This window comes from Xiphophorus hellerii, chromosome 9, assembly GCF_003331165.1.
Source record: "Xiphophorus hellerii strain 12219 chromosome 9, Xiphophorus_hellerii-4.1, whole genome shotgun sequence".
Lineage (NCBI taxonomy): Eukaryota > Metazoa > Chordata > Actinopteri > Cyprinodontiformes > Poeciliidae > Xiphophorus > Xiphophorus hellerii.
The window spans coordinates 25190698-25204037 of NC_045680.1; the positions used below are offsets into that span (position 1 = coordinate 25190698).

Consider the following 13340-nt stretch of genomic DNA (forward strand, 5'->3'; position numbering starts at 1 on the left):
AACCAAAAACGTCTGAAAAAAGAAACCAGTACTAATGTAACTACTCCACCACGAGGGAAGCATTTGTAAATATGCTGCAGTTTCCTGTACAAAAGGTTTATTTCCACTGCAGGTTGTGGGGGAGGTAATTTGTTATACTTTCCCCAACTTTCCTCCATTTTTATGACGTAGTAATGCATAAATAGCCATGACAACAGCTTCAGTCCACCAATCTACAGCTACTAGGTACCACTTTGTGACACAAACTTCATTTTGTTTACGTGATTTGTGGCCTTTTAATATGACTCAGTCTTGTTAATATTTACACTGAAACAATATTATCATTCCAAAAAAACTGTCATTGATTTAAAATAGGGGTGCACCGATTGCAGTTTTCTGGCCGATCGGCGATTACTCATCTTTAAAAAGCCCGACTTCCTGATTCCGATTCTGGGTGATACCAATTATTTTTGGTCAGAAAAAAATAGCTAAATATAGCAAAAAAGTAGGCGAGTTGGCAACAGTGGGGTGACGATTGACATTTTAATGGAGTAAATAATGGCTTGACCATGATGACCTGAGAAAGATTAGTACTATGTAAGCATACTCCGGGTTTTATTTGTTGGAAAATTCTCACCTGTTTGACATTGTAGCCCGTCTTGGCGCTGGTCTCGATGAACATGACGCTCAGCTCTTTAGCCCTCTGCTCGCCTTCCTCGATTGTAATTTGCCTGCAAATAAAAAGTGATCTTCATCAGCATCAGCATCTGAATCTAGACACAAAACGGCGGTCGTTACTCTCACATAAACAACAAGCAAAAAGAAGCCGTACAAGGAGAATAAAGCTCATTGTCATTTTAGGCAGGGTGGGAAACAACAGGCGTATTTGGCTAACTGGGCGATAGTGATTAATTACACCGTGTGAAGAGTTAATGACGACAAATTTGCATCATGTTCAAATGAATGGGGCGGTGATTGCTTGGTTCTCGCCGACACCATCAGGTTTCCTGTGAGCACAGACAGAGACCTTTGGCTGAGAAAGCAGCAGATCCAGAGAGAGGAAAGGCTAAATTAATTAGCCACTGCTCTTCTGGAAAAACCCTCATGTAGCCATTTTGTTCTCGTTATTCTGCAAATCAGAAAGTATACACTGTGTGTACAATTTAGTAGGCGTATTTTCTAACTCCAAGTTGGATAAACTTGAATAATAGTGGATTTAGGAACAGCAGGTGATGTGTGTCTGTAATGAGGCGGGGTGTGGTCTAAGGCGGTCAATGCACCACGTCAGGTTGTACATAACTATTAGTCAGCTTCTGTCTTCACTCAAAATGAGACAAAAAAAGAGAGATGTAACTAACTGCGAAAAGGCAAACATTACCAGAAGTCTGAGGGATGACGCACTCTTGAGATTGCCAAGACATTGAGGCATAATCACAGAACAATTAAACGTTTTGTTGCAAATAGTTAACAGGGTCAGAAGAAAAAAAAGAAAGATGCAAATTAACCGTCAACGGATTAGAGAAAAATCAAGTGTGAAGCAACCAGGAAGCCATTGTCTTCCAGTTCTGTTATATTGAACCACAGCAGGTCCAACAACTAGCTGGCTATTGGACCTGCTGTGGTTGCTGCTACACAAAACGTTGACCATCAACAGATTGAGTTATTGAAAAGAATCGAGAGGGCTCCATTGGTCACTGTTTTTTTTTTTTAAGTCGGAAATGCTTACTTAAACAGATTAAAATAAAAAACTGAGATGGAAAAATGTGAGTTTTTAAAAAATTTAGTTAAGTAAGAATTCTTCCCCAATAATTGAGTGCATAGTGAGGTTTTGGCTTTCTTCTCTTTAAAAAGCCAAAATCTCCCTTTTACTTTGAGGTTCTGCTGACATTTTGAATGAAGGGAACTGTATTTGGCGATTAATAAAAAATAATCCTCAAAAATAAGGCCTGCCTAATAACTGTGCACACGGTGAACACGTCTAATTAACAGGCTGCTTTCAACCCTTAAACACAGCAGCGCTACATCAAGCGGATGCTTCCCTCGTTCCCAAACACCTCTTTTGCAGCTCAGAGCGGAGTAATTCAGCGCAAATGAGATAGTAAAAGACGTCTGCAGCACACACAGGAAACGTTGCACCCGAGTTGCATTTCCATAATAACGCCACCTGACAGAGTTGCACCATTTCTTCTGCGACTATTTCTGGATGCTTCGGTCTGGATCGCAATTTAAACAGCTCTGCAGCTTATTTATCATCAGAGAGGTGGCTCTAGGGAAGCCGCAGGATGAATGTGCTGTCCTGGCAACATTCATGCCTTGCAAAGCAGCACTATGATTAAAATAGTAGAAATATGTGACGCCGCCCTTATGTGTGTCGCACTAATGATCCCATGCAAATAACAGCGAAGAAACAAACTAACAGGACATCATTATTATGGATTATGATTAAAATGTTTTAATTCTGCGGCACATCCTTCTATTTTTTTAAATGTTGACTCCCTGGAATCGGTTGATCCTCAAACTCATGTCATCGTTGATCATCCAGAATAATATGATGAACTTAATCAAACATGACAATGAGTCTGAAAGCGTTTTCACGTTCAGACAGGAGAGGCTCGCCCCCCTGAGAGAAGGACAGAATATGCAAAGATGAAACTCCAGATTGCAGTCAGCTGTTAATTAATTTTAAACCCAATATATTTATAGCTCTGCAATGGGAACATTATGAGTTATTAAAGGCGACCTATTATGCTTCCTTGAAGAGGTTAGGATAGGCCTAGGCATGTTAATTACATTTCAAATCATTCTTAGAACTTATTCTGCTCAGTTCTGCATATTTTGAGCTCCTTTCAGAATGAGCTGATTAAGCTCATTGAGCTGATTAAGCTCATTCTGTCACTTTAAAATCCAAATAAACTGCTGCTGGCCACGCCCCCCCCCCACTCAATGTTTACACTGGCAAGTGAAAATAGCTGCGAAGAGATGCGCAATTATACAACTATACACTTTTGAAAAGCAGACGTGGCGCCTCCTACACAATCAACAAGAATGCAGCAACAAAACACAAAACACTTGTCTTTTCCAGCAGCCATTGAACAACACATGCAGAAGTAAAACCAGCTGACCAAACGTGCTAGAGCTCTGCTCCGGTTGCTGGATAATAGGTTGCAATTCGCTGAGGTTGCTAGGTGAGGGATAGTGCCTGCTGATTTGTGATGTCACATTCCGGAGGTTTGTGAAACGGGTCATTTTCCAGACACCAAATAAACTTATTGCCAAAAAACGTTGTTTATTTTTGTTGGTTTTTTTAAGCGTTTGGGCTGTTTTTAGAAGCAGCAGAAACCCAAATGGAGGAACAAAAACACGCAAAAGGTGAATTTTGTACAATACGTCCCTTTAAAAGCTATTCTGGCACCGTCTTAAAAATTTTCGATTGATCAATTTTCAACCTGATCAGTAAATCGGAAAAATGCAAACATCCTACGTTTTCCTGATCTGTGAACACTCCATGCCAAGTGCCATTAGGGTAGGATTAGGATGGAATGCTGTTCAAGAGGAAGGAAGCCTGCATATTAACAGTTTTCAGTATTAGTGAGGTATTTAAAATGAAGTTGGAGGTCAGTACAGTTATGTAAGAAATTTTCTAAAAGGACACATTTTCTATTACTTCACCAGATATTTTAGGCAAGAGAGATTTTGAGCAGATAACACAAAGGTTTCCCAAATTACAACAAAGTTACTGTTTTATCATTTTGGGTTAGAAGCAGCAGTGTTACTGGACTTGATGACCTTTTGCAGATTTCTAAGTAAAGGTCAGGATCAACATTTTCTAAATAAAATCATGGAGATTGTCAGCTCCTTAAGCTTGCTTACATTTCAAGCTGAACCTTACTACTACGAACTTCCTGACATGAATGAAAAACTCTTACCATGACCCTAATCACACCATCTCAGCAGTGAAACATGGTGGTGGCAGAATCGTGCAGTAGAGACGTATACCTTAAGACTTGCTGCTGTAATTGCAGCTAACAGCGGTAATGGCAACTTTTAGGACTGGACAATAAGTCAATAACAATATACACTGCTCAAAAAAATAAAGGGAACACTTAAACAACACAATATAACTCCAAGTAAATCAAACTTCTGTGAAATCAAACTGTCCACTTAGGAAGCAACACTGATTGACAATCAATTTCACCTGCTGTTGTGCAGATGGAATAGACAACAGGTGGAAATTATTGGCAATTAGCAAGACACACTCAATAAAGGAGCGGTTCTGCAGTTGGGACCACAGACCACTTCTCAGTACCTATGCTTTCTGGCTGATGTTTTGGTCAGTTTTGAATGTTGGTGGTGCTTTCACACTTGTGGTAGCATGAGACAGACTCCACAACCCACACAAGTGGCTCAGGTAGTGCAGCTCATCCAGAATGGCACATCAATGCGAGCTGTGGCAAGAAGGTTTGCTGTGTCTGTCAGCGTAGTGTCCAGAGGCTGGAGGCGCTACCAGGAGACAGGCCAGTACACCAGGAGACGTGGAGGAGGCCGTAGGAGGGCAACAACCCAGCAGCAGGACCGCTACCTCTGCCTTTGTGCAAGAAGGAACAGGAGGAGCACTGCCAGAGCCCTGCAAAATGACCTCCAGCAGGCCACAAATGTGCATGTGTCTGCACAAACGGTTAGAAACCGACTCCATGAGGATGGTATGAGGGCCCGACGTCCACAGATGGGGGTTGTGCTCACAGCCCAACACCGTGCAGGACGCTTGGCATTTGCCAGAGAACACCAGGATTGGCAAATTCGCCACTGGCGCCTTGTGCTCTTCACAGATGAAAGCAGGTTCACACTGAGCACATGTGACAGACGTGACAGAGTCTGGAGACGCCGTGGAGAGCGGTCTGCTGCCTGCAACATCCTTCAGCATGACCGGTTTGGCAGTGGGTCAGTAATGGTGTGGGGTGGCATTTCTTTGGAGGGCCGCACAGCCCTCCATGTGCTCACCAGAGGTAGCCTGACTGCCATTAGGTACAGAGATGAGATCCTCAGACCCCTTGTGAGACCATATGCTGTTGTGGTTGGCCCTGGGTTCCTCCTAATGCAGGACAATGCTAGACCTCATGTGGCTGGAGTGTGTCAGCAGTTCCTGCAAGATGAAGGCATTGAAGCTATGGACTGGCCAGCCCGTTCCCCAGACCTGAATCCGATTGAGCACATCTGGGACATCATGTCTCGCTTCATCCACCAACGTCACGTTGCACCACAGACTGTCCAGGAGTTGGCGGATGCTTTAGTCCAGGTCTGGGAGGAGATCCCTCAGGAGACCATCCGCCACCTCATCAGGAGCATGCCCAGGCATTGTAGGGAGGTCATACAGGCACGTGGAGGCCACACACAATACTGAGCCTCATTTTGACTTGTTTTAAGGGCATTACATTAAAGTTGGATCAGCGTGTAGTGTTATTTCACTTTAATTTTGTGTGTGGCTCCAAATCCAGGCCTCCATTGGTTAATAAATTTGATTTCCATTGGTGATTTTTGTGTGATTTTGTTGTCAGCACATTCAACTTTGTACAGAACAAAGTATTCAATGAGAATATTTCTTTCATTCAGATCTAGGATGTGTTATTTGAGTGTTCCCTTTATTTTTTTGAGCAGTGTATATCACGATAGACATGATTGGTGTCTATAGATAATCCGATAGAATATTCAATATATAGAATATTCACTGAAATCCGATGCAGAACCGCACAGCATTCTGGGAGATGTAGACAGAGGAAAGCCTTTAGCCACTCAACCTCTCACAGGGAGCTAAGCTATACTGGTGGCTCACGTACTCATTGGTTACCTAGCAACAACCTGTTGAGTAACTGGCATAGCAGCTGTTTCAGGTTTTGCCGCTGTGCCTCTTTACTGCTTAAAAAGAACAAAAAAACATTACACGGAGTGAAAACAGTTAAGATCACACCACCAGTCTGCAATTCTTCATATTTCTTTTATCAATATACTGATATGGAACACATATATTGAGTTTTGACTAAAGAGGGTAAAATATAAACTGGCACCACACTTTTTATTCATCAAAGATTTTGGAAACCAGGCATTAATTTTTCCCCTCGTTCACATGTATCTGCTACCTCATGTTGTACATTAAAAGCTTGTGGTAGTAATGTGAAAATCATGGCATCGTAGCTGTACAATTCGTGCTTCTTCCGCTTAACAGTCCATTTGTTCATGAGAAGAAGAAACTCTTCTACTAGCTAATCATCCAAAATGTTGTGGTAGTCGTTCAGGAGCAAGTATAGAAAAGAAAACCGCAAAATGCAACAAGCTGGATACCGTGGGGCTTCTCCTTGTCGGTGTGCAGCTCACCAGTCTTTGCTTGGCTGCTGCCTCCCGCTGCATGGTGCACACAAGATTTCCCACATGCTGAGCTCCAGCAGATCTGCAGCTCCTACACTGTGCATACTCCCCTAAGCACTGAGCATTGTGAAAAGCTCCACCACACCCCAGTGAGCAAAACCAAAACCAAAACAAAAGGAAAAAACTCTCTGAAATGCTTTGTTCCCAAGTGATTTATACATACAGTATGTGTAAATTCTACAATACTGCAACAGGGAAACAAAAAAATAAAAAGGCGCTACATACAGATGGTGTGAAAGGAAACTGAGCATAATTTGATAATTTATGATGCAGAAATCTGACCGTCTCTCACTCTTTGACTGACATTTTGAAAAATTGTTAATTTGATGTGACTCAAGAGCCTGAACACACCTTCTAAACATTTGCACGAATGTTCCTATCAGCACTGTTTCCTGATACTAATGAGGCCTTCCTCTGCAGAAAGCTGAATAATAAGCTCGTTATTAAGATTTAGAATGATTGGTTAAGAAAACATTTGCTTCAGCTGGAGCACTGATGGACCATTATAATTTTTCTGCGCTGATTTAGCTAAACATCTGTCAGTTTGTCCGGTCAACACAGCAACAAGGCTCATTTCCCCTCTCACAGAGGGAGATTAAAGGAGGACGCTGATGTGATCTTAATGCAGTAAACAGAATTTATTTCTTTGCTGCAGCTTTAATATTGAGACCACATTAAGAGCAAACCAAATTAACTGTGAAAAACTGGAAAAAGTCCAACAAGAAACTCTGATTAAAATCAAACAGCTCACTTTCTAAATGTTATTCAACCCAAATACGTGGTGTGTAATCATAACAATGAGTGGTCCTCTCCTACCAACACCTCCTATAAAACCAAAGCTTTTCATTCATCTTTTGCTATAGAAACGGTGAACTTTTATTGGCAGCTCCGGTGAGACGCATTCAAGAAACTGCCGCCATCAGCATTTTTCCTGATTCCCTTTCAGTTCTTGACATACTCTGAAGTAAAGCTCCAGGGGAATTTCTCTGCAGCTCCGAGCTGTTGACCCTCGCCAGGGAAATTAATGCATTTTGTACCAATGAGATTACTTACCTCGCAAGGATGGATTTTTCTGTAGCGAACGTGACATTCAGTAAAGCTCCACAGTTCAGAGGAAGAATGCAATAATGGAAGCACTTTCCAGCATCCATATAATACTAATGAGACAATATGGAGATACATGGAGAATGTAAAGCATGAATCTAATAAAACTTTTGTGTACGATGAAGATCCATCACGTATAAACTACCTTTCTGTTAAATCTGTTTTCTTGCTGATGGCACGTTAATGCATAGTTTGCCAGTACATGTTGGTGTCCTCATCTTGTCCTTTTTTTGTTTTTGTCTTCAAACAGGATTTAATAAAAAATGTCTAACCTTGCATTTTCTACTCTTCTTTTTCCTAAAATGGCAAACCCCAAGGCCCTGTGCTCAGTTTTCTCAATGTCTTATTCCTTATGTTCTTCTTTTTAGCCACTTCCCCACCAGATCCACAACCCACTCTATTCTCACCGACTGACGTAACACGATGGATGAGGCCAATTTTCTCTAAGTCAACTGCAAGAAATCCAATATGTTAATGATTTGACCAAAATATGTCACAGAGTCTTCATGCAACTTCTGTCCCACCCTGAACCAGTCCAGAACTATTTGTACTCAAATCATTTGTCAAAACAAACCTGTTTCAAAAGTGTTTTTAGGGCATCACTGATTTCTGTGTCATTTTTATTAACTTTATTTTAGGATTTTATGTTACTCAATACTCTGTAAAGCCCACTATAAATATAAATAAGATAATTACTACCATCACAGCCCAAAGAAACAATAAGGGCGTCAAAGTATGAAACCTCGACCAATTTTCTTGACAGGTTGTGCTGTGAGGTTCTGTAGGTTTTAGCAGATTTCAGGCAAAGAAACAATTTCACCACTGAACTAAAGAGGATTATTTCCATGTTTCTTTGCATTGATTCCTTTGTGTATGAAGTCTGCCTGTAGCCTACATTTTGTACACATGCACCATCAATACATTTAGCCACCACAACCTATTTTATGGGTCAGTTCCTGCTATATTGTATTGTTCCTAATAATGTAAGTTTCCGTTTTTCATCATTCCTTAGTTTATTTTCCCTTCAGTATCTTTAAACAGACTTTTTTTTCTCCCCCTATTTTGGCTTCATTAAGAATCTTGTATCATCAGCATTTCCATTTTTTTCTTTTTTTGATGACTATACAAATCACACAGTCACATAAATAGGATGTGCTGAGGGATAAAACATTTCATAATCATGATTTACTTATTTCAAAGCAGGAGGTCTGACCCGAGTCGCTCCAATGAGAATCGGCTGAGTTCCAAACATCACAACAATGAAACTAGATTTAATTCATCCCATAAAGCTAATGACTGTGTTCATTACAGAAAGTGATTATGTAGCGACAGTAAGTGCTCGCATATCTTCCTGCATTGCTTGGACTGTAACATTAAATTCATATGCATCCACATCATTTCCATCTCATTAATACACAGATGTACACTGCAGCGAAGCATCTAGACCCTGTGTTGTGTGAATGCAGGCGGTGGTGTCAGCCTGCTTTGTTCTTGCTGTTCAGCTGAATGTGCCTTCAGAGAGTCGCTGCGCCTCATAGTTGCCATGGCGTCGGGGCACGAAACGAGATGCTGGAGTTAGCTGGCAGGAGGGGATGGAACTACATACCTCTTGTCTGCCAAGTCTGTTTTATTGCCAACAAGCATGATGATGACATCACTTCCTCTTTCTGTTCTCACGTCGTCGATCCATTTCGATGTCTGCTGGAAGGAATTGACATCTGTGGGGAGAAAGAGGAGTGAGATGACACTGAATAGCTGAGGTGATAAACGATGCAGCAGTCCTCCCACTGCTGTAAACTAACATGGAAAGTATAGAAAATGGTGGGGGGGAAACGCTACTGTTGAAACCTTGGTAACAAAGTGTTCCTCATCATGTTCCCTCATCTTAGTGTGTCATTCCAGAACATTCACATCGCAGTAAAGCTGTAGTATCTAACTTTTATAAAAAAATATGGGTTTTTTTCTTTACATATTTGTTAAAATTGTCATTATGTCGTGACAACGTAGTATGAGACAGATAATCAGTGAGAAAAATAAATAAATACAACCTCCTCTCCCGTCTCCCTGTGGCCAACTGCGGAAATACACCACTTCTGGTCAAAACCAACCAGAGCCAGGAGGAGGGTCTTAGTGCCGTCGATCATCCACATGTGCAAGCTACTCACACCCTCCACTTGCTCTCTGCTACGCTACTGCTGGTTCACCACAACATAGCATGCCATAAATGCTAAGGATAATTAGCATGGCAATGACGGCAGATAAATAATTTACTAATATGTTACTGTAAGTTGTTTCTCCACATTTAGCACAGTGAGCAGTGCATACATGAGCATGATTGACCTTCTGGCTTTGATTGGTTGTTTCTGACTGGGAGTGGTGCATTTTTTCTGACAGCAATAATAGCACTGGGAGGAGGTGGAGAAGCTCAATCTTTTTGCTAACTAAAAAGTTAGTTTGGCTAAAGCTAAAGATTTAGTGGAAGCTAAAGATAAAGATGCTAACTTAATTTCAAATTAAAACCCTTTCAAGGGTTGTAGTCTTCAAATTCTGTGACTCCTGTACTTATCAAATGTTAGGGTATGCTCTGCTTTATGCAGAGTCTTTAAACCTACGTACCTTTATTTTATTTTGTTTGAAGAAATTTAACAAACACCAGTTTTTAAAGTTGAAGTTGTTTATAAAATTAAGTGAAATGGTGTGACAAAGCAAATCAAAGATAAAAAAACTCATTTACGTTTAAAGAGGCAGTATTATGCTTTTTACAGCCACATAGAATTATTTTATAACAATTAACTATATTACCTTCAGTTGTTATAAAAATGCTGTATATATCAAATATGACTGAAACAAAATTTTACGTTCTAATTTAAATTGAGCCTCTTGAAATTGGGCCTCTGTCTCTTTAAAAACTCCTGCTTTTTCTGCAACTCCACCTTCAGGACGTCATCACATCTGTTCTCTAGTTACCTTTTTATCTCGTTTTTAGCAGGGTTACACTGAAAATTAGCTTCTATAATGAGATCAGCTGATGTGAGTTCCACCAGATGTTTACTAATTGCTGCTCTGAGGAGGAGCTACATCTTTGTAGGAGGAGCTAGGTCCAACCAGGTGTTTGTCACAGCTGAATGGTTGCCATGAGATTCAAGGATTTCTCAAACATGCATGAAAGAATCAAAGCAACAATCCAGGCATGTTTTTGATGAGAGAATGACATAAAGCTTAAAAAATGGAGATTTATTAAAATACTGCCCATTTAAATCCAAACTTAAATGAGTTATTTGTCTTTCAGAATATGAAAAGTCTGGCAAATCAAACTGTTCTCTGTACACATTTTTCTTTTTTCGCCACCTTACCCAAACCTTGGAAACACTTTTCATACATTTCCTATGTAGTAATCCTGTCATTCTGTGTGTAACAACAATCTCCAGAGTCAATCTCCTTCAGTTTTAGTGAGCACAATGTGAGCCTTCTGTAAAACTCATCATGTGCGACAGAAACACACAGCCATAAAAAGACTCCACTAAGGAGCACAAAGTGAAATGGAAAAGCTGTCATCTGGGACACTGACTTGTAATGTCGTAGACCACCACGGCCACGGTGGAGTCCCGTATATAACTGGGGATGAGGCTTCTGAAGCGCTCTTGTCCTGCTGTGTCCCAAAGCTGCAACCTCACCTGGGGTTCAGAGAGAGAACGCTGAGGAGGGGAAGATTATTGAGACAGTCAGAGAGCCTGGAATCAGCTGGCTCCCTCCGCACACACACACTCAGTCACTGATAACAACAAAAGCAAGATTAACAACAGGGCATTATTCAGACAAACAGATCAGTCATTTCCAAGGTTGTACTGCTTTTTTGTGCTTTTTTGCAGACAGCAAAACGGCAGATTTCATTGTATCCACCTACGCAGCACAGAAAGATGACATGCTGTTCCCTCAGCGCTGCTCAACAGTCTGAATGTATATACATTATTGTTAACTAACGCCACAAAACCATTGACGGAGAAAGCTGCTGCTACTGGGAAACAACGTTTTCACATCTTTTCATGATATTAATCAGACGTAACGAAGGTCCTTACCGTTCGATCTTCCAAGTACATTGTTTTGGACAGGAAGTCGATTCCAATTGTGGCCTGGAAAGGAAAGAAGATATCAACAAACCAACATTGCTAAACTCAACTTTAAAGATTATCATCATTATGATACGTGTAATAAATATGATCAAATCTGCAGTGGAATCCAGGCAGTCGTTAGACACATTAGCATTATGCTTAAACAACTAAAATACATCAAGTAGTTTGTTGATTTTAAATGCTTTTTACACTCAGTAGGGCTGTTTACAATCATGACTCACATCTTCCTCATCATCCACTTATGTACAGCAATAGCAATTTAATCATTCCTTTTATTGTGTCATAATGCAGATGGCAGTGTTCTTCTTCAAGGCGTGTTTACTTTCCGCTTCCAAGCCCACGGCTTCTTTGCTTTGCTGCCTGTCATGATCTCATCAGCTGCTCCGGCTCTGATGAGCCCAAACGGAGAAATCAATGCTAAGCTGCAGATCTGCATTTTGTTTCACCGTGCCGCTTGTCAGAGCTATTCATTTACAAAGATGTGGAAATATTGCCCGCGTCCTTTTGTGATGCAGATCTTTCTTTTTAAAGGGAGAATTAAAAACTGTTCTGCTTTTTGCATATGCGGTATTCTTTGCCAAACGCTGAGGTAAGTGTAAATATTCTGTTAAGCAGCAAAGCTAAACGTATGAAAATAGAAACAGCTGGCCACGGCAGATGTGATCGGTGTGTTTTTCATGTAGAACTCTGAGATGTACAGGTGTGGCGCCGAGGCTGACCCGGACCTGCCAGGCCGGCTCCAGCTGCTACTTTAAAGTCTGTGTGACCTGTGAGACTGCAGCATAATCCAGCTGGAGTCTGAGTTATAGATGGTCAACAGGTCCAGTAACACTGCAGAACTCTCAAGTAAAGATGGATATGATTTTCAGTACTTCTCCTGAAATACTTTCCAAAGCGTTCGTACACTTTATCCACGATAAAATTCAAAGCACCAGACTTTGGAGATAAGAACAATATAAATGAATTAATGCAAAAAAAAAAAAAAGAAAAGAAAATAAAGAAAAGTTTCAATTCACTATTGCGCATCCTTTCATACCATTTTTAATAGTGTGTGATGTTATTCTAGATTTAGGGTAAACTAAAATATGGCATTTTATGTTCTGAAATGTCTCTCTAACATACACACTCTATACAACTGACTGGTCCAAGAACAAGATACTAATTTAACTAAATATTTCACAATTTTAATAAAGTTGTTTAACGTACAAGTCTTTGAGCCATTAGGAATAATAAATATTCATTACATTGAAACAATCCAAACAACTTGTGATTAGGTAAATGAGCTTCATGCTCAAATTAAATGCTAAAATACAATATACAAAGAAAGTTACAAAAAAATGTCTAAAAAAATTTCTTGCAAATTTTTACGACCATTATTAGTTTAATACCAACAAGTATTTTTGGTTGCATAATTAACCGTTTTTTGATCAATTTTTGCATTTTTTGTGGCGTACAAAAAGAAAAGTCCTGAAATATTTTTCCACTTTTGTTGATCTGTTCTTGGTCTTGGAAAGTCTGGTTTTGGTCGCAGTCTCGGAAGATCTGGTCTTGGTTTTGGTCTCGAGCAGTCTGGTCTTATCCTTGGTCTTGGAAGATCTGTTTTGGTCTTGACCTTGGAATGTCTGGTCTTGGCCTGTCTAGACCAAAATCAGACCAGACCAAGGTCTTGGACCTGGAGGGTCTGGTTTTGGTCTTGGAAGAACCGGTCTT

General features: G+C 40.5%; 1 protein-coding gene across 2 annotated transcripts in view; it reads right to left on the bottom strand.

Moving 5' to 3' along the window:
• The window catches only part of rab6ba (RAB6B, member RAS oncogene family a), a 58419-nt gene that overhangs the window by 12186 nt on the left and 32893 nt on the right, over positions 1–13340 (bottom strand). The window contains exons 3-6 of one of the 2 annotated variants that reach the window (XM_032571190.1): positions 11577–11630; positions 11069–11195; positions 9107–9218; positions 617–710 (exon numbers count right to left, since the gene is read on the bottom strand). In XM_032571190.1, coding sequence (XP_032427081.1) covers positions 617–710; positions 9107–9218; positions 11069–11195; positions 11577–11630 — 387 coding nt within the window. The remainder of the gene's footprint in view (positions 1–616; positions 711–9106; positions 9219–11068; positions 11196–11576; positions 11631–13340) is intronic. The other variant, XM_032571191.1, reaches the window with a different exon arrangement.